Consider the following 21310-nt stretch of genomic DNA (forward strand, 5'->3'; position numbering starts at 1 on the left):
ATCAAGATCTAATGTGTAGTTTAAGCGTTCCCTCTATTTTTTGGGCCAGTGTATATTGTTTAAGACCGTATACTCAACCCTGTTCTTGTGTTGACTTCTTGCTTTTCTCTGATGAAATGTATTTTGAACAAACAGAAATGGTCTCAAAATATTTTGTCATTTAAGTATTTTTTTAATTTAGTCTTTGGATATTTCTTATGTCAGCATCATCAAATGTACCACTATATCACCAGGATGTATTATGGCGAATGAAAGAGCGAAAGACAGAGAGAAAGAGAGATAGAGAGATTGCACATTGGAGCGTGAACATCCCAAATGGTGTTTTTTTTTCTGCCAACCACTGGGCTGCACTAACTATGCATGTGTCTGAAAGTGTGTGAGCATGTGTGTGTGCATGCCTCAAAGCCCCCTGAGGTAAGTGATCCTGGTGAACAGGTGTTACAGTATCGCCTGCCCCCACCCAAGTACAAACACACACACACACCCGTGTGCGTGCACATGCACTTGCAGACACACATACAGCTATGAGAGCCTCTGTCAGCCGTGACTGATCTGAGCAGATCTGCTTGCTCCAAGCCAGACGGATGAAACCAAGCCACCAGCTGATCTCTCAGCATGTGTGTGTGTGTGGATCATACATCATGCTTGTGTTTATTTAAGCATACATAAGCTTTTAATCAAAATTATTCAGCTATATTTAGGGGTGTACCTTTGTCCCATGTAAGACTATTTCATGTATATCTCGACAAAAGGAGTCTAGACACAATGCAGAGGTTTTTTTTTTTAAAACAAACTATTTGGTTTATTGTGATAGAGCCTGATGAAGTACTCCATATTATTTTATAAGTAAAACAAGCTATTTTTATTCGCAGTATTTTTTTGTTATTTTATAGCACAGGAAAAAAAAAAAAAAAAAAATACTGTTAACTGTCTTTTTTTAATGCACAACACATTAAGCCTTATTCACCAAAATCTTCTCATGAATCTTCTTAAATTTGTTCCTATGTTGTAGTTAAGATTTTTTTTTTTTACTTTTCGAAAAAAAAAAAAAAAAAAAAAAAAACTATCCATAAATGGCCAAAAATGCCCCAAAAAGGTCATGACACTTGAGAACCGTGTGTGCAGACCATCATAGACCAGACTAAGATGAGGAAAATAACATGCAGAATATTAAAATTATGTATGAAAATAAATAGTAATAATAAAAATTTGTAACTGAAACCTGTTTGTTCTCATTTTTAAAGTGATACATTTGGATATAAATGTTTACATGGTAAGATTCAAATCACATGAAAGGATCTTTATGTACAAATGGCCAATTAATTACGCTTGAACTTGGACAACGACCCTGTAGTCTGGTCATTTAAAAGTCATTATCAAAATTTTAAAGGAAATTCTAAAAGAGACAGGCAGCCAGTGAAGGGAGCACAATGCCGGAGTAGTGTACTCCCACCATCCCCATTAATAAAGTGGGTAGCTGAGTTTTGAAACAGCTGTAAACAGCAGAGGAAAGACTGGTCAATCCCAGAATAAAAGGTGTTGTAGTAGTCCAGTCCAGAAAAGATAAAAGCGTGAATGACCCTTTCCAGTGCATCACAAGGAAGATAAGGCTTGACTTTACTAAAAATCTCAGATGATAAAAACTAGACTGGACTACTGTACTGATGTGCCTGTCAAATTTAAGGTTAACATCCAAAACAACCCCAAGATTTTTAATAAAAAGGCAGGTAAATGAGTCCAGAGAGCCAACATAACTGATGCATCCTGCCAAACGGTCAGTACTTCCAGCAGCAGTGATGACCTCTGTTTAATTTTCATTTATGCAGAGGAAATTCATCTCCACTGATGTTTTGACATCCCGCAAGCATTTCTGTAGGTTCTCTATTGATCTCCAACAGATTTTAAAGTTAATAAATTTGGATGTCGTCTGCATAACAATGAAATGACACGTTATATTTAAGAAAGAAAATGGACCCCAAGGGAAGAAAATAAAGTGAAAATAAAAGAAGGCCTAAGATGGAGCCTTTAGGTACTTTGTTTTTAAGTGAGGCCCTTGAGGAAGAAAACTGCCGAAGATGTACAAAAAACTCCTATTTCTTAAATAGGACTCAAATCATTTGAGTACTGTGCTGTTCACGCCTACAGACTGTTGCAAACGTAGTAATAAAATAGCATGATGAAGAAATATTGTCAGGGCTCAAGACTAATTTTTTTTACGAGGAGCACAGTGGCCCCTAACTTAAATTTTTAGGAGCGCAAGCGGAAAATTTAGGGCCACACACTGAAATCGCCTTGCAAAGCAAATATTCACATTTCCTCTCATTTTCATTGTATTAGTAATAAATACTTGAAAAATAAATTCAGAAATTACTATGTTTACAATTCACATTTTATTGTGCAACAGCTGACATAACATTAAAAAAAACAAACAAAAAAAACATCTTACTAGCCGCACTAATACAAAACAAGTAGACACAGAACTTATCAAATCAGATTTGATTTGATTTTCACTTTGTAGTCGAAGCAGAACGGCATCTTTGTCACCATCATCCCCCAACGGGCATGGTATGACTTGTCCATGTAGTTCCTGGCTATAAACAGCTTCAGGGACTGATACTCCTCTCCAGCCACTGTTCCCAACTCCTCAATAAGAAAAGTAGCTATTGGCTGTACTAGAAGTTGCTAATTAGCATAATCAGCCTAGTACATATAGTTGGGATGGATGCTGCCATAGAGAGGGATGTTGTGGGAAAGGCAAAAATTGATTAAAAAAAAAAAAAAGACAACCTAAAAATGTTTAGAACAGCTAAATAAATAAAATAATAATTTTGTCAATATTTTCTTTATTTTTTAGTTCAGTTTTTTAAGTGTATTTTGTTTTTTAATTAAGTCTTTAACATTTAGTTTTTTATTGTAAAGTAGGAAATTTGAGTTGTGTGATAGAGCTGCAGTGTTAAAGTGTGTTGTAGAAATGGGGTGGGGCTTTATAAGTTTATACTTCTGTCTACTCCTTTTCAGACATGAAATGTGAAGATGTAAATATTGCAAATGATGTAAATGAAAGAAAAATTAAAATGAATGATCCACCATATTGAAAGCAGCAGTGACATCAAGAAGAATTAAAACACCAGAGGCTCCAGAATCAACAGTTAAAGCAAATTATTGCAAACCCCTAGAAGGGCTGTTTCAGTGCTGTGACATGACTTAAAACCACACTGAAACTTCTCATGGAGGTCATGTAGTTCTAGATGACCTTTTAACTTAAGATAAACTGTCTCTAAAATCTTAGAAAGAAAAGGCAGCTTAGAAATTGGCCCAAAGTCTAAGAGAATGTTAGGATCCAAGTTAGTATTTTTAAGAAAAGCCTGCACAGCAACATGTTTAAAAGCAGCTGGAACACAACCCAGAAAATGAGCAGCATTAACAAAACTGACTACCCAGGGACTTGCAGCACAAAATACATCCTTCAAGAGTCTGGGAGGAATAGTGTCACCTGGACAGTATGAAGGCCTCAAATGTTGAACTATTTCAGAACTCTAAGAGATAGTCACAGGTTCAAAATGTTCTAAGACAGCGGAAGACACAGGTGAAACAGAAGGACCAGGGATGCAAAATAAGGGTAAAAACCTGACAGCACTCACTTTATCCAAAAAAAAAAAAAAATTAACAACCTTTCAGAGAGTCAAACAGAAGGAGTCAGCAGAGAGGAATCATAAGGATTTAAAAGAGAATTCAAAGAGTTAAAAAGAATCCCAGGCTTACTAATATTTTCAGACACAAAGCTAGAGATAAACTGGGTCCTGGCATTTTATATGCTCTGCAATAAATAAAATTTGATGACTCTCCACTCTCAAAACTCCCATAATCCAATGTCTTTTAAACTTAGTTAGGTAGTTGTTTTTGCTGTTAGATCTTAGAACTTTTCTAAATAAAAACCATTTGGTCGGTAGTGCATAGTGTACAATAGTCTTTGCAAAAATTTTTAAGTTATTTCTTTACCAAATTCTGATAAATTAGAAATGGATTTGGGTTTTAAATGCTAGTGTGGATTGTCAATTATTAAAAGCAGTTGCTGGCAGATGAAGTTTACATTCTATTTTATTGTATTCTACAGTCATTTAGCAGACGCTTTTATCCAGAGCGACTTATTTGAGAGTAAGAACAACACAAGCAAGAGTACATTGATGTACTGCTCGCCAGAAAAAATATCGTAACCCTGGACTACTGTCTAACATTGTCAGTCCAGTTATCCATGCCACTGTCTATGTAAGCAGATAAGTAAAGAAACTAAGACTTGCAATGATGGTGGTGAAAGATGGCTACAAACAAAACAGTTGCTGTATTAATCTTTTAGCCACAAGTCCTTCTGCATTCACATTTTGTAGTTCCTGTCCTTACCTTCCACCATCACACAGCTCACTAAAGGTGCTCCACTGCTGCAGCCATTAGCATCTACAAGGAGCAGGACAATAAGCCTCCATTTGATTCGACACTGACGCACAGAGCGCATCAGTGAAGCGTATGGAACAGCATCACATCACTTCCTTTAAATATGCAAATAGGGACAATTTATCACAGTTTAGGCATTTGTTGCAAAATGTATGCAGCCCTACCAAACAACAGAAGAGAACACAAACACTGACTATTCTCACTGAAGAACAAATCAAAGATACAGAGATTTTCACGAATGTCAAAATCTTTGTAAAAAGTTTGTCAGTGGGACTTAAGAATAAATTTGTTAGTAAGAAGGACAGGCGAATAAGGCCCATTGAGTTTACACGTACATGTAATGAAATTTACCATCAGCCGTTTATTTATTTGACCCAAGAGTCCTTGTAATTATGTCATTTCAATTTAAACATTTAAAACAGGTTCTTATCTGCAGTGGCTAATCTTCACACACCTACTATGAACTGTAAATGTCCAGCTTTATCTGCTATATTTATCTGCATCTAGGCATGTCTGCTCATAGTGCTCACAACTTTTAGACCCAATAATGCCTTTCAAGGAACTAAAGGTTTCCTTCAGCCTACTTTTAGGCTGAAACCCACCACAATTATAAGACTACACTTCTTAAAAAAGGGATTAAAGGACCCAAATACTAGGCTTAAAGTAAGTAAACAAATTTTGAAAGCTATTGCAAAGACATGATCATGAAATGATAGATGATCTAGCTAAAATAAAAATAATAAATAACTTAACCAGTCAGAAATGCTCAGCCAGACTGACCTGCACCATTTTATTCAAATAATCTGTTATATTTTTTAGAAGGTGGTCCAAAAGTTTCTGATTATTCTTATCTTTTTAGATAGTTCTTGTCTTGTGAATCCCACTGACTTATGGACTTCATAGTGTAGGCACTAGAATGTTATACTGGCATTTACATACAAATGTATTTAGGCTAAATTTAAATTCAGATGCTTAATTAAAGGTATTATGAGTTGTAGAAAAATGCACAATGCTCAGTTTTAGAAGACAGAATAGAAAGAATAACCATACAGAAAGGTGAAATCTCTGGGCAGTTGGATTTTTTCATTCCTTTGTTTTAACTTTTTTATTCCATGTGTAAGCTGTTAAATTTTTTTTTTTATTATTATTATTTTGGGGTAAAAGGCAGTGGCTGGGATTTTGTCTCTTATCTCATCTCCTGTCTCCTTTTCCATCACATGAAACCAGGCTGTGCTGCCAGAACCCAGCTGAGAAAGTGTGAAACTCACACAGACAATGGCAGCTTAGGACAGATGGTCAGAGGGAAGAACACAGAAAGAGAGAGAGAAAATGTAGAAGACACTTACTTGAATATTTGCTGTATACTATCGCTTTATTATTGGAAAAAAAAAGTGGGGTGGGGGTGGGTATACAAAGTAAACATTGACGTGTGTGTGGTGGTTCTTCTGTAGAGCCACTATTTGGGTTGAACCTATAAGTACTGGGTTTGTGCACCAGTTAAAGACAGCATGGATATGTACAGGTTATAAAAGGGATTATCAGGTTAGATTGGGATTTTAATTGTAAGATGACATGGGTGTCACCATCAACAGTCAGTCAGGATTGACGTAATGAGATAAATGCTTCCAAAGAACAGGCAGAGTGGTGCATCCCATACTGACACATCTAACTCACAGAGAACTAGAGTTAAGCAAGTAACCTAAGGCTTTCCATTCACCTGATTTTATAATTTGAGGAGGAGATTTGGTATTGATAAAATAAAAGATATACATGTCACTCAAGCTGGGGAGCAGAAAATACACTATAATACAAGTTTAAAAGATGACACTGAAAAGAAAATACACTCATTGTTTATTTTCACCCCTGATCCAGAAATGTATTTATTTATTTTTTCATATAAATCTGAAATTCAGTTACACTCATGCTTCATTTAAGTGGAAATGTTTTTGTTTTTTTTTCTGTTTTTCGGTGCAGTTTATTTAAGTTTTGCATGCTATAACAGTAGAGTAAGCTAACTCAAACTGAGAGTGACAGATATAATGGGAAAGAGAGAAGATGGAGGACAGAAGATTTAAAACAGGATTGCGGTAGAGAAGAGGAGATGAAAGGAGTGTAGAGAAGGAGGGCGAGAGGGAATGGGGAAGTGCTGGCGGAGGGAGGGGAGGGAAGTATAATGAAGTCCTCTGGGTCTTTGGTGGAAGAAGCCACAGCACCCGCCAGCCAACACATATGGTGGCATGCTGGGGTATCCTCTGTTCTGAACATCTAAAAAGTTTTTCTAAATATTTAAATGAAATTAATAAATCCTTTTTGTACCAAGCAAAACAGTAAGGGCTGGTGTAGGTACCAGATGTGCTTGTGTAGTCAGATCTGCTCAGGGCCATGCATCTGCCGAACGACGTCACATTATATGATTGGCTGAACGTTGGAATGATTATGTAGAAGATCGTGGTTGGTTAAATCGTGGAAGTAGTTTTTGTATTTTGGATTGTAGTTCTTCGTAGTAAACACGGACGACTTTTACAAAGAAATCCATCATTACCTATCAAAAGGGACTTACCACAGCCTGATCATCACCTCGTAACTCCTATTCAATTCACATTTGCAACATATGAACGCCATTGTGTTTCTGGAGCTTCATTTATTCACAACGTAAAAGTTGTTATACACTCACTTGATGGTGCCTGTTAAGAGAGGCAGACAGTGCCATCCTCTGTGCTTTGACATTTCTACCAGCTCTATTTCTCCAGCTTTTGCGTATTTTGATATAAACAATATTTGAACTGAGAAAAGATGTGTACTTTTTTTTAAATCAGTGATTAATTGATTTGTTAATTCTTTCAACATTTTAAAAGAAAGCATGAAATTTGCAACTATAGCTGATATAGTTAACTAGTAATAAGGTTCTTTAATTATATATTATAAACACCACCAAATATAAAATTATATATTTGGTGTTGTTTAATGTTTAATGCTTTGACTTTAGAGTGGGAGGTCACTGCCTTTTGATTAATATGTGTATCAATACGAAGATGTATTTTTAGATATAAACATTGGAACTGATATTGTCCAATAAATAATACTAGACTTTACAAGATAAATAAATATTCAAATTCATTTACTCACATAGAAAAAACAAGTTTATATTGCCAATATGTGTTCAATATCGATTGATAAGTAGAGCCCTCCAAGCAGACCTGATTCTTGTGAAATGGGGCACAGTTGTTTGTCCGAGTGGCATTACCCTAGTGTGATGTCATCAGCAGATGCCGGGCCTCAAGCAGATCTGAACACCCGAGCACATCTGGTACCTACACTGGTTTCATAGACAGGGTTTAAGACTAGTCCCAGACTAAAATGACTGTTGTAGCTGACTTCACTCACAGAAACTTGGCTTAAATACGTCCCAGTTTTGTCTTATTCTGGATTAAACTAAACCAGTTGCAAAAGTGATGATTAGAGCTAATCTAAGACATGATAAATGAATATTGCAATAGTGATATGACTCAGGATACATAAACAAAACAAGTTTAGGCATTTGTTCTAAAAGCCGTATAAGCATATTTTTATTTACTCCCACTGTTTTATAGTGCCCTCATTCACTGTTTTAAAAAAAACATTCTCACTTTGCAACTGATATGCATTAACGAAATAAAAAGTTCTAGAGAGACAGCAAGCTCAGCTATTTGTCTAACTTGATGGCTTTTTTTTTTTTTTTTAAAATGTTGTTTCTTTCTTCAAGAAAAAGAAAAAGCCAAAACATTTTGGCAGAGGGACACACCTTTATGAGGGCACTCTGCCAAACCACATAAGCAGAGGCATACCTAGAAGATTACCTCAAAAGATTCCCAGCAGGGCAGCTGCCCTCTTACTGATCCTGTGTGCACAGAGCAGCTACTGTCCCTGTATCGCTCTTTGCAATGCTGCCATGTACACTGTTTCACCATCAAAGCCAGAAATGCAACCTGGCAAGGAATGTAAAATATATGATGAATTGCTATTACTCACTGTTAGACCATGACCACAGTAAAAACAATTAATGGCTATCTTCTTAATTAAAAAAAAAAAAAAAAATTGACAGAAGCACATTGTCCTTTATCGCTTAGTCATCTGGTGTATAGAAAATAGTGAAAAATCTCAAACAGAATTAATTAATGTAAACGTCATATTGTATTAAATGCCCATTCAGATTAAGAGGTAGAAACCCCCAAAGGTATGCACACTGTTATAACATAAGGTAACAAAACCAAAATAATTCTCATAAAACTGCAATTTGGGAAACACAAAACAAACATAAATGCACCATATTTCATTATCTGCAGAAAAGATAGCGTAAGTGTTGAAATAAGTTAGTGTTGATGTTGACAGAAACAGAAAATAGAGCTTTAAAAAGAATAATTTCTCATATCATAATGTCTTCTGGCTGAACTGAGGCTACTGCTGAAACTCTTACTCTACCTCTTCAATGATTCTTCACAGTGTGATTGATGGGCATTGTTGCAGTGGCAGATCACTCAGCACAGCCTCACTCCAACTGGGTCATATACTCGCCCTTTGTCAGAAAGCAGCCTCTAGTGTCAGTTTCAAGACAACAGGAAAATATAGTGAAACTGTTTTTTCAATTTTACTATCTGATGTACTGCATTAAGATTATGAACGGGTATATTTTAATCCCTAACCCTTTTCTTTGTAAATCTAACCAGGTAATGTTGGTTCCTAAGCCTAATCATAAAATCTTACTGCCTAAACCTGATAAAATAACCCATGGAAGAGAAAGTGAATCCGAAAAAAAAAAGGCAAAAAGATGTAAACAGTAAGATTCATGAAGTCTTGAACTTTAGTCTTGTGTTCATAATTCTTGCAATGGCAGGAATTAACGGGGGAATTGCTGTGCCTAATATTGTGTGTCACTTTTCATACATTTCCTTTTCCAGTGACAACAGTGACCAGACTCTCATGTGACTTACCAAAGCTCGGCAAGATCTTAGCATATACAACTGAAACGCTGACTGTGTTACTTCCATCCAAAATCAGCTTCATTTGCTGAGATAAAGTCAAGTTCAGATTTTTTTCATTCACCATTGGATAACATTAACCTGCAAACTATTTGGCCGCTTGTTACCTCTCATGTTAGCAGCTAACGCTAAGATCGTGGGCTCTGGCATGTTCAACAAACACTGAATGTTTTGAAAATAAGGGGAAGTGAGGTAACCGCACACCTACCCACTGCCCACACTACAAGATCCAGTTAATTTATTTTTATCTCATTTTCTATACGGCACCAAGTCACAACAGAAGCCACTTAAAGTCATTACCTCTAGAACAAATTTACACTTCACCTTTTTTTTATATTAAAAAATAATAATAAAATAAAAAGTCGGATGTTATTTATCTGATTTACATGATGGCACAGCTGCTATGTCCTCAGCGGACTTCCGTCCTGATGCCACACACATAGACACGCGAGTGCACACACAGGTGACCACACTTAAGTCAGCAGACACAGTGTGTGCTTTGTAAAACATATCAACCGGTAAAAAAATCAGACAAAAATATGAGAGTTTTTTAAAATTCCCCCAGGAAGGTGAAGATGGAAACACTCTTGCTCCAGTGAGGAGCAGTCGGAGTATTCCTCCCACTCTGGTGTTATGTCGAGAGCGTCATTTCTATCGCAGGAATGCTCATAGCTGAACAAGCTGAATCTACTATCATAATAGTGATTTCTAAGTTATATTACCACATTTTCCAGACTATAAGCTGCTCTGGAATCACATCAGTCATAAAATGTCATAAAGAGCAAAGTGTAGACAACGATCATTTGAATATTCTATTTCAGAAGTACATGTAGACGCATCAGATCACATTACTACAATTTTTTGATTAGTCCCAGATATCTAACTTGTAAAAACTGTTATCTGAGAATGTCTTAAATATGCAAGAAAGATTGGTGTTATCTTATCTTATCCGATCATAAATATCTGTAAATAAATTAAATCGAAAGGGATTTAATTGAAATCTAATCGAATCGTGCCGTCGTGAATCTAATTGAATCGATTCAGGAAATTAGTGGTGATACCCAGCCCATGTCAGGAACCTGTATGAATGACTCTCTCAGCTTTGATGGAAAAGCAGTATTTGACGGCTTGGGAACAAGAACAGGTTGGAACACTATATGCGCAAAACCTTTATTCATTCTAAAATGAACAACCAAAATAAGCTAATAAGCTCTGGATATGTTGGGGCTAACTAACCAGACATTTGTGGGAATGCATCGAGTCAAAGCACAAAGTAAATTGAAATGTCATCCAATTAAAACAGGATATATAATATTCTGTAATCATGAGGTCTTATCACCAATGGTGCATTTTCACTCTTTGCCAGAATACTCTGTTTTAAGACTTTTGTTTTTGGACAGTTTTATGCATAATACCAGCATGATGCACATGTTAAAATGAAACTGCTACAAACTTACAATCCCTACGTGAACATGTTGGAAGCTAGGTGTACTCAATGAATTTGTGCCCTTATTAGTGGCCCAGATTAATTATAATTACTCAGAGAGGGAAAGCTCTCATTTTTAAAATGAACTTTGATGTGGATATGGTAGATTCTGCACATATAGACCATAATTCAGATGCACCTGATACTTTACAGCTGAAAATGTAATTGGATTATTTAATGAAGCCAGTAAAGACTTACAGCTTGATTCCTTATTTCATTACAGAGACAATTCATCCTGAGCTCAAATATAACCAGAGAGCTTTCCCTCTAGTCTTTAGAACATTTTAAATCTGTCAGAAATCCACATTCATGACACATGGACATGTTTCCTCAAAAAAAAAAAAAAAATGCCAACAAGTTCAATCAAAACAGCTAACTTAGTCTACCTTAAACATGACTCCAAACAGCAGGCTCCACTAAACAGCTGCCTGTAACAGGCAGTAGAGCAGTGCAACTCATGTAACTGTTTAAGCATTGGAGCAAACATTATTCAAAGTCCTCTTATGGAGGAAAGAGCAGGATGCATGTTACAAATAGATACATTGCTTTCATTCCTTGGATGTGAGTTTGACACCAAGTCACAACAGTTTTGTTCACTTCTGGGTTGTGTTGAGTCAATAATGCTTAACTAAACTGAACTGAACATACATATATGACCTAAGGGGTTGTTTTTGAGAAAGGGACGGTCTAAAACATCCACATCCTTAGCTGTCTATAGTTTCATTTAAAAACAATTTTCTCTGTAATGAACTACAGCCACCAAATGGTTCACTGTGCAGATGAAAGCATGAATCTACTCATCTTGACAAGCTTCCATCTGTTCCAATTCTTCATCCCTGACTCTGGTTCAATTAAGCACAAAGCTGACAAAAGCACAGCAGAAATGGCTAACAATCTAAAACTTAGCTAAAGAGGATAACATTCATGGTTGCATCCTGTCACACAGTAAGGAGCAAGAGTAGACACCTGCTTCCCTCACAGTTGTTAGGTAAATAAAACGACTTTGATGTGTGTAGTTTCCTACACCAAACTGCACACAAAATTTCTATGAGCCCTACAAACACAGCGTTATCCATTACACTCAAGAGATGGTGGGGATGGCTAAGCTCTATCTTCAAAGCAACAATCTAGATAGATGAATAGGAAAGGCCAGAGGAAAACTGTTAATATTTGAATTTTGGGTTAAACTTTTTTCTTTCAGAAAACATTTGATAAACTGAAATTAAATGTGATAAAGTGATAATGTGACAAAAATAGTATTTCAAGAAAATAACCTTAATCAATAGACATTTAACTGTTCACTTCCAGGTAATGTGCTAATGTCCTACATGTATTGAAGGAAAACATCCCCAAAAACTAAGGAGACTAAAAAACTTGATTAAGGAGGAAGAAAAATCCTAACACTGTCTTTTTTTCTGTCGAGATGTAGCAATCAATCTGGATAATTGTGTTCCAACAGCAGTAGACTAACCTGTCCTTACAATTAGCCTACAGCTTTTTCCACTGCTGTCCTGTTGGATGAGCCATAGGCCACCCATATAAAGTCAGTAGTAATTATAGAGTGAAAGTGAGAGACAGTTATTTCCTCTCCCTTCTGGTTCCATAGTGCTTAAGCCTTTAACATGCTGATATCAGCACTTAGCTCTGATAACCAACACACACAGAGACTTCCGTACATGGGTCGCTAACAGTTTCTAGCAAAATACATAATCAACATCAGCATCAACATCAATGTTGTTATTACAGGTGGTGTTATGACAACCACCAGCATTGTCAGCATCATTCTTCATATCATGAAAACTTTATATGATGAATCTATCACCAGCCGGGTTGAACAAAACACAGAAAGTGACATGAAATCACGTGTTGTGTCAAAATATATCCCTGATGAAAAAAGAAGAAGAAAAAAAAACATAACATGAGCTCCATCAGTACTATGCAAAACAAAATATAAACATCCCACATTATAAACACACAAACATGCCAAGGCCATATCTTACTGCAAATCACCCCATTAGCCACAACTTTTACCCTCCAGGTATTAGCAAATTCAAAACTAAACCACTCCACATCACGCAAAGCCACACCTAACCACTCGAACAAACACACAACACCACAACGTTAGTACCTTGGTAGTCTGTCTGGTATTGCTCTGAAAAGGATATGGCCATTCGGTGATCTTTTTTGCGTACTTCCTCACCAGGTTGTCTTCACTGAAGAGGAAGAGGGAGCGGTTGACCGTTAGGCAGCTCTGCCGGACGGGTATGGGGTTGTACAGGGCCATGGTCCGGGCTCTCTGGGCCATCGACTGCTTGTACATCCGCTGCGCTCCGGGGGGCCCACCTTGCCTGCTGCCGCCGCGGCCGGGCCCCCCTTGTCCGCCGGCACCCCCGCCACCACCGCCACCACCACCTCCTCCTCCTCCATACCTGTTGGGTACCTCGTCTCCAAAACGCGCCATTCTGCAGACACCAAACGCCAGAGGTTAGGAAGGAGCCGGGGGAAAGCCTCAGAGTGACACCTCCACATGCCACCACCCCATCAGCCTCGACTCCAAACAAACATGCAGAATGGAGTTGGGTTTGGGTCTTTCTCTGGCTTAAATATGGATCCTTCTTTCTTTATCTATCTATCTGTCTCCTTCCCAGATCTTCAGCGCCGAGAAGATACCCCCATTTGAGAGCGGAGAGGGAGGGGGGGAGGGCAGAGAGGAGGAGAGAAGAGGGGAGGGATTGGAGAGGAGAAGGAAAAGCGCACGGTGTCTCTGATCGTGTGTTTGGAATATGAATGGGAAATAAAGAGATGTATCTAAGTAATTTCTGACTGTGACTTTGGTGGCGGGTCAAGAAAATGTAAAGAAAAAAAATCTATATCTTAGATCATCAGGGTTTGTCTCTCCGTCGAAGGCATGCCTTTTAATTTATTTATTTTTTATTAATACTTTTAATCAGGAAAATCCTTAGTAAGAGTGAGTCTGTGTTCGCATTTTAGCAGGCAAATAAATCAATTGCAATAAAAAAAATGCGATTAGGATGCATAGCAGTAAGCTACATTAAAACAAATATTGCAATCATCTCCACTAAGTAGGCTACCCTAGCTTGAGACTGCGTCTTTTTTAGTCTCAACAGCCTAGTGCATCTTGACAGAATCTGCAGTTGTCTTGCCCCCTCCCCAGATACCCCCTTTTTCCTAGCGAGATAAAAATAGAAATAGATAAGAGTGAAATCCTTAATAATTCATTTATTCTTGTACCATATATCCGCAGTGTTTGATGTGGCTGCTGCCACCTCTCACTGCCACCACACCACTCGGGTTACACGCAAACGTCAACCGAGGGGGGCTTCCCCAAAATCCGAGCCTGGTGACATTTGTTGATATTTGGTAATGGACGGTGCGGCATCCCCCCTCCTCCTCCTCCTCCTCCTCTCCAACCTCCTCACCAAGGCGTCGGTTACTGATTTTGGGCGTGATTGCGCGCACTTGGAGACGAAAATACACAGGGTCCTCAATCTATCAATTTATGTCTTCCCCACTTCCCCACGGAAAACAAAACGAGCTGATGAAATAAAAAAAAGAAAAAAATGTCCACGACAATCATCTATAATCCAGTGTTGGGAGAACAAGAATCCCGAACGTATAGGATCCGGAGAAGCAGACCACTGGGGGAGGCATCATCATCATCATCATAAATTCTTGGTCGGAAAATACGACCGCGGCGGTGCAGGTGTGTTGTAGCAGAGGCTCGCATCATCTCCTCCACCACCGGGCAGAAACCGTGTACCATCCCCGCCCAGCAGCATCGCCCCCCCAAGGCTCCCTGAACCAGAGACAGGCGGCCAGCCGCGAGGAGCCAAACAAGTCCAGCGCCTCTTCTCTCTCTCCCTCTCTCTCTTTAGCGCGTTCTCCCTATCCTCCCTCTATATGATTTTTTTCTTTCCTCCTAAACCCCCAATGGGGACGTGAACCAAAGCGCAGTCGATCTGGAGGCTGTATTTTCGCGAAGACCAGTGCTGAAAAAGAAGAAACCCGACGAGCGGAGCGCTCCTGCGGCTCTCTTGCGTTCAATCAGTCGTCGGGGTTTGAGCCGTGCCCTGAGCATCTGATCATTCTGACGGGAACCGAGCGCCACGCGCATATCCGTGGCCAAGACTTGTAGCGCACGACGCACGGCACCTCTCCGGAGCCTCCCCTTCTCCAACCCACTCCCCAAAGCGCACGACGGAGATGTACAGCATGGGCGTCACTTGATCATGGTTAGGTACGGCATCTCGCTTAGCCCTTTGCCCAAGGGAATAAAAATCTACTTTTAAAACAAATGATTGGTTAAAAGGCCAAAGTAAATACCTTTTCACTTTAGTGGTTAACTTGGTCCAAAAATTTCTAATTGTTATATTTACAGATACATAACCTTAAAAGACTAGTCGTGGATAATGTTTGCATTAACCATACAAAGCAAAGTGTTTAGTGAATTGAGGCTCATTGGGGGAAAGTGCTCATGGCTTCCTCTCATGGTTGCCAAGTGTCACAAACACCAGTGGCTCCATCCAATTTGCTTTGTTCACTGTTTAGTCAAACCCACTCAGCTGAGCAGAAGGCATAGCCATGAGCAGAGTGGTTTTGAGAGTTATAAGCAGGAAATGATAAATGGAAATTGATACCAATCGAACTGAAAAGCTGAACCCACAGAGTGGAGTTTACAGGGCCTCTTGATGTCCAGGCGCTTTCAGGTGACCCTCCATAAACAAAAGCTGGGTGCATTCAGTAACTGACATCAAGTGTAAAAGAATGATTGGTTTTGCTAAATATTTCTTATGAAACTTGTCCCCATCTGACAGTGACAATTATGTAATCATACCAGTGCCAAATTTAACTATAAATTCATATTCAAATGGGATCCCTAGGACAACACTGAACACATTTCTGTTTGTAGTGTATGTGATTAGAGCTTATTAAGGTGTTCATGTGCCATTAAAAAAAAAAAAAAAAAAAACACATACTGTTATTTCAAGGATAAGTTGAAAGAGATGTTTTGAAGCCTTCATTCCTCCCCTCCTCCAAGCCGTCTGTCAGTCTGGCTCTGGCACCTGAATTGTCTTTGATGCAGTTCTGCAAGCTGTTTTTCTGGGCTAAACTGACCAAGTTGTCACCGCTCCAGAACAGGGAAATGTAGGTGGTGGTGAGGATGGGAAGGGGCTATCCATAGGGGAGTTTTATGTATTTATTTATTTATGGCAATTCCCAGCTGAAAGAATAAAAACAGTGCAAAGGTAATTTTCAAGATATCCATTTCTTTTCACATGGGGGGTGGGGGGGGGGGGGGGGGAGGGGGGGGTCTTAAGAGATAAAGATGCCAAATATTCTGCACTGTCCTTGGTCCTGAAACAATGACAGGCATGCTTCCAAGGCCTTTTGACGCTGTCCAAAGTGCTTAAAAAAGAGCATAAAGCTATAAAGCTCCACAGACCACCTGCTTTTCTTTGGATGCATTTACCTACAATGTGCATGGGGGTGTGATAGCTACTGTACCTCCCACCATCTGTTAATTTTGCAAATTGTTTGCAAGTTCAAATTCCTCTTTGCCTCCTTTACCGGCTACTTTGGCAGTTAGCCGCCTATCATTTGAAGGTCTGAACCTGATTAAAAAATAAATAAATAAATCAAGTTCATGGAATATTCAAAGCAAATCCACCATATGGTGGATTTCTGGAGAGCATTTAGAGGCAAACTGTGTGAGACTGTGTAGAAACCAACAAAAAAGCTCAACAAACTTCCGGAAAGTTTAAACAGATTGTATAACTGTTCTTTTGTCACTTGTATTCCCAGTTTTTCTCAGTGTTTAGGTCTCACCAAACTGCCCATCATACAGCATGTATATTAAATTAAAACAGTACAAACTCAGGTTGTGTGGACTAACGAACCATGCAGGTTAGAAGAAGATTACATTTCTACCTGTGCAGAGAAATTCAGTGTCTTGAATTTAACATAGTTCTAAGTAACTAATAAAATTTTAAACAGGTTATGATACCTTGTTAGAAAAGAGGCCATTTTTGCTATAGTTAAATTCCATTAGATTTAAATCAAATTATAACATAACAATAAATAAATAATTCCAAAAAATAAAAAAAAAAAGAAATAAGAAAAGACAGCCAACTGGGTTTGCCTACTGCTTTGTTTGGCTATTTACAAAAAGGATCACAAAATGCAACTTCAGTGTTAACTTGAGGTCAAAGTATAAGCACCACTTTGACCTCAAGTTTCTCTGTAGTCTTGAGCAATGTTGGCATTTACAAGATGTCTTTTTATATAATAATGAATGCATCACTGGATTAGCTCATCATCTGATTCCCGCAGACCAGTGGCTACTAACAGGCATCGTAAAAGCCAGTTCCTGCTGACAGCATAGGGGAGAGTGAAAGTGAGTGTCGGGAAGTGTGGGTGGTGGTGGGGAAATGGTGGAATGGAGGTGGTGCTAGTGGACAACCTGGCTGTGATTTGCGAGATCATGGAAACCACAGTTTTGTCAGATGACAAATGACAAGCCTGTCACATTTTAATAATGAAGACAAACAGATCGGAAGGGGAAAGCTAGAAGCATTTTACTCTCCTCTTTCTTTCTCTTTTCGTTATTCTGTACTCTGGCAAACCTCTGCTTTTTCTGCTGCTGCATAGCCACCCAGCTTTCTCAGTCTCTCTCTCTCTCTCTTTCTCTCTCTCGAGGAGTGTGTGTGGGTGGGTGTGCATGTGCTGCTGTGGGAGTCGTGCTGAGACCCTGATGCGCAGCATTGTCATTCAGGGAGCGTTCACATAGGCAACCCCTGCAGGAAGCCCTAGCACCTCCCCCTTGAAATAACGCTCCTCTCGTCACCCCCCTGCCCCCCTCCCTGTCTGTTCTCTGATCTTGCTCAGCAGGCTGAGGCTACAGAGCTGTCTGACAGGTTGGGAAAGAGAGCAAAGCGAAATAACACAGCAGGACTGGGGCCAGCTCACTTTCAATTAAAAAAATTAAAATTGACATTATGAGGAAAGTTTTATTCCTAAATTAGATTTACTTCTTTTTCCTCTCCTTCTTCAGAAAAGAACTGTGTTTTAAAAATGATCAAAAGTTTAAATGAAGATGAGTCTGATTTAATTGAATAGTGGAGAAACCAGTGATTTGCTGGTATGCAGTTTAGGATTTTCAGCTAGCCAGTAATGATTTAGATAACATTTTCTATATAGATAAGATTATTATTATTATCTAATTTAATGGAATTTTATGTTTTTATTTCAAAGATAAGATTATAGCCATGCCACCAGTTTAGACACTTCATCCTCTTTACAGAATACTGCAGCTACTGATAGTCAAATGCAGCAAGTATTGGTGAAATTTACAGAATGTAAATAAGTACATCATGTACTTCATCATGTTCTTCAGGGAATGGGGTATCAGGTAGTACAGAAAGGTACACAAAGTCATACCTGCCAATAGGAATGACCTGTAAAAGTGCACACAAGAAATAAGACACGATCAGCCCTTACTTTAATTAACAGTAAGGCCGGAAATATGCTTGCTTTAATGTCTCACATGTTTTTCTTTTTTTTTGTGTGTGTGTGTGTGCATGATCTCAAAATTACCCAAAAGCTAACCTCCTCTCCTGTCACTATGTTTATCATTTTGTTTAAAACCTACAAATTCAGCATCTCATTATGGCCTGAGTTCTCTAATGTTCCCCCTGGTGGAATCCTCCAATAACAGGCGGAGTACACGAGCAAGTATGTGAAAAATTGCACTCACAACAGAGCCAGCTCCCTACAGAACTGCGAGGTCAAAAAGCAAGTGTATTCTCAGCTTAAGTTGTTGATCTTTAGTGGGATCAGTGACCCTTTCATGTCAAAGTGTCATTATGCTACTTTGGATGTAAATTTTATTTCACTACATGACTTCAAACCTCCTCTATGTCCTATTTCTGGCCCATAAATCAGATGTCCTTTATCTGAGTAAACCTAAGATGCCCACATGCAAGTGAAAACAGTATGCAATGCACTTGTTATTCTACATCATCACTTCCACATTCTTGATCATAATCCAGCATTTATACAGCATCTCGCCAACTGCTAATGTGGGTGATAATATTCGTCTGTCCCAAATATTTGCATTTAATGAAGAGGATGTAAAATGTAAAATGTTTCCCATGTTTGTTCTTCGTTCTATTAGTAACACCTTGGTCTGCATTTATGGAACATTTTGTTACATTGTAATGTTTTAAGTAAGAGCCTGTGAGAGGGCATGCCTCTCCCCTCATGATCTTTATGTGTAGTGAGAGTGTCTGAGAGAGAAAGAATGGTGGTGTGTGTGTGTCGGTACGTGGGTGTGTGTGAGTGTGGGTGGTTGTGGTTCTGCAGACAAGCAGAAAGATATAACAAGCTGATGTAGCGTCCAAGCTAATTAAAGGATTGCTTTTCTTTTTTTTTCTATAGGCTCGTTCTCACGCCAACTCAACCTGTATTAATTGATTGGCTAGTTAATGGAAGTGGAGAGGAAGAACACAGCAGGGAGAAAGAGTATGAGGAAGAGGAGTCTGCTGGTCTAAGCTAATGGTCATGGATAGGGTGTGTGGAGTAAGCATTCTAGTCAAAGAATCAGCACTATTAAATGGGAGAAGAGAAATAAAGGAAATGAGGAGGGGAAGGAATGAGACAAAGAAAAAAAAAATGATAATAAAATAAAGGAAGTCTATATCCAGAAGTTTTTAATATTTTTATAATGAACTGCCACATAATACCACAAAGAGAAGTAATAATTACCAATTTGCATTTTTAGAAAGCACAGGTATTAGTGATCTGAGTGACTTGGCTGAATTAGTGCATACAACATCTATACAAATTCTGTCAGAGGGTTCATATTAGGTATCGATGATGAGAGCACTTGAATATAAACTTACAGATATTTGTTTTCATGACAGGATGTGCAGTTAGCTTATGCAACCTTTGGTAACAAAGTGCAAATTAATCAGTGGGAATAAAAAGGAGATCAAATAGGACTCAGCAGCAGGCACTCCCACAACATGACGGGGTACATCAGGAGCCCACACACTTTACAATGAGTACATTAGAAGTAAGACTAGAGACACACAACTTGCCATCTTCTGCCAGAAAACCCTCAATCACGATTAGTAAGTTCGAGGGCATGTTTTCTCAAAAGCAATAACCTTATTTTCCACAGTCTGAAAACACAATATCAGGCGGGTAAGTCTTTTTTGTTGAATGCTGGATAATTGAAACATCCTGGATACAGACTAGTAGATTATTACTGCTGATTGAGTCAAGGCTAAAAAATCTGTGCTGGCAGAAATAGCCCTGGCGTTTCTTCTTCAACAATGCTACACAGTCTTGAGGCAGGGTATAAAGGACAACCTTGCCTTACATTGGACAAATTGTTGCTGTCAGTTTAGTCTTCTATTACCTTTACTCCAACACATTTCTGTGAGGGAGGAGTAATCTTTTCTTCTTTAAATCAAAACAATGCCAAAGGACTAAGCTTTCCAACAGAATTTAATGTCATTTCAAGCCAACACAGATGAATCACCATTATGTTTGCTTGATAACACTCAAGAACAGCTTGAACAAAGCATTAGTGGCATCTATGGCATTAATTGGGCTGCTTTTTTTTTTTGCTTTTTTTTCACTGAAACCATATTTGCACAGATATTTATAGTTACGATGTCTTCGCTGCTGTCTCTGTGTAAGTTTTAAATCTGTGTTAAACATGACCACACCCAGCATCACTGCAAATGTATTTAGTTGCATCTGTAAACATATCCACTTTTACACCCCTACAGCAAGCTAAACCTCTAGAAGACAACAAAAACAAGACACCTAATGAGTCTGACTGAAAGTTACTCAATGAAGAGTATGAAGTATGAAGAGAGGGAGAGAAAGAGAGAGAGAGAGAGAGAGAGAGAGAGAGAGGGAGAGAGAGAGAGATGTGCATGTGCAATAAAGTCCGCCAGGGGAAAATATGGCGGCAGACCAGAGAACAAAAAGGCGTCAGAGGACTTCAAAAGTCTGGGACCATTTTACATAAAAATTACAAAAAAAAAATTAAATACGCGTGAGATTTGTAAAATGGACCTTGCGTACCACGGAAGTACGCCTGCAATGCTTGAACATTTAAGAGGAGGCACATCGGACTTACATAACAACCTCATGCAAGATTTAAAAGCTGAAAGTGAAATAATAGCCATTTAATAATTATTAAAACTAGTCGTTTAGTCAGTGAGTAATCGACTGTAAGAAAAGTCATTAGTTGCATACCTAATATATATATATATATATATATATATATATATATATATATACATATATCAGGTGTCACTATACC

At 38.5% G+C, this 21310-nt stretch overlaps 1 protein-coding gene across 1 annotated transcript in view; it reads right to left on the reverse strand.

The window, feature by feature from the left end:
* The window catches only part of cacna1ab (calcium channel, voltage-dependent, P/Q type, alpha 1A subunit, b), a 173561-nt gene that overhangs the window by 125100 nt on the left and 27151 nt on the right, over positions 1-21310 (reverse strand). Inside the window, exon 2 of the mRNA XM_041982391.1 lies at positions 13116-13412. Coding sequence (XP_041838325.1) covers positions 13116-13412 — 297 coding nt within the window. The remainder of the gene's footprint in view (positions 1-13115; positions 13413-21310) is intronic.

Source organism: Melanotaenia boesemani, chromosome 4, assembly GCF_017639745.1.
Source record: "Melanotaenia boesemani isolate fMelBoe1 chromosome 4, fMelBoe1.pri, whole genome shotgun sequence".
NCBI classification, from domain to species: Eukaryota; Metazoa; Chordata; class Actinopteri; order Atheriniformes; family Melanotaeniidae; genus Melanotaenia; species Melanotaenia boesemani.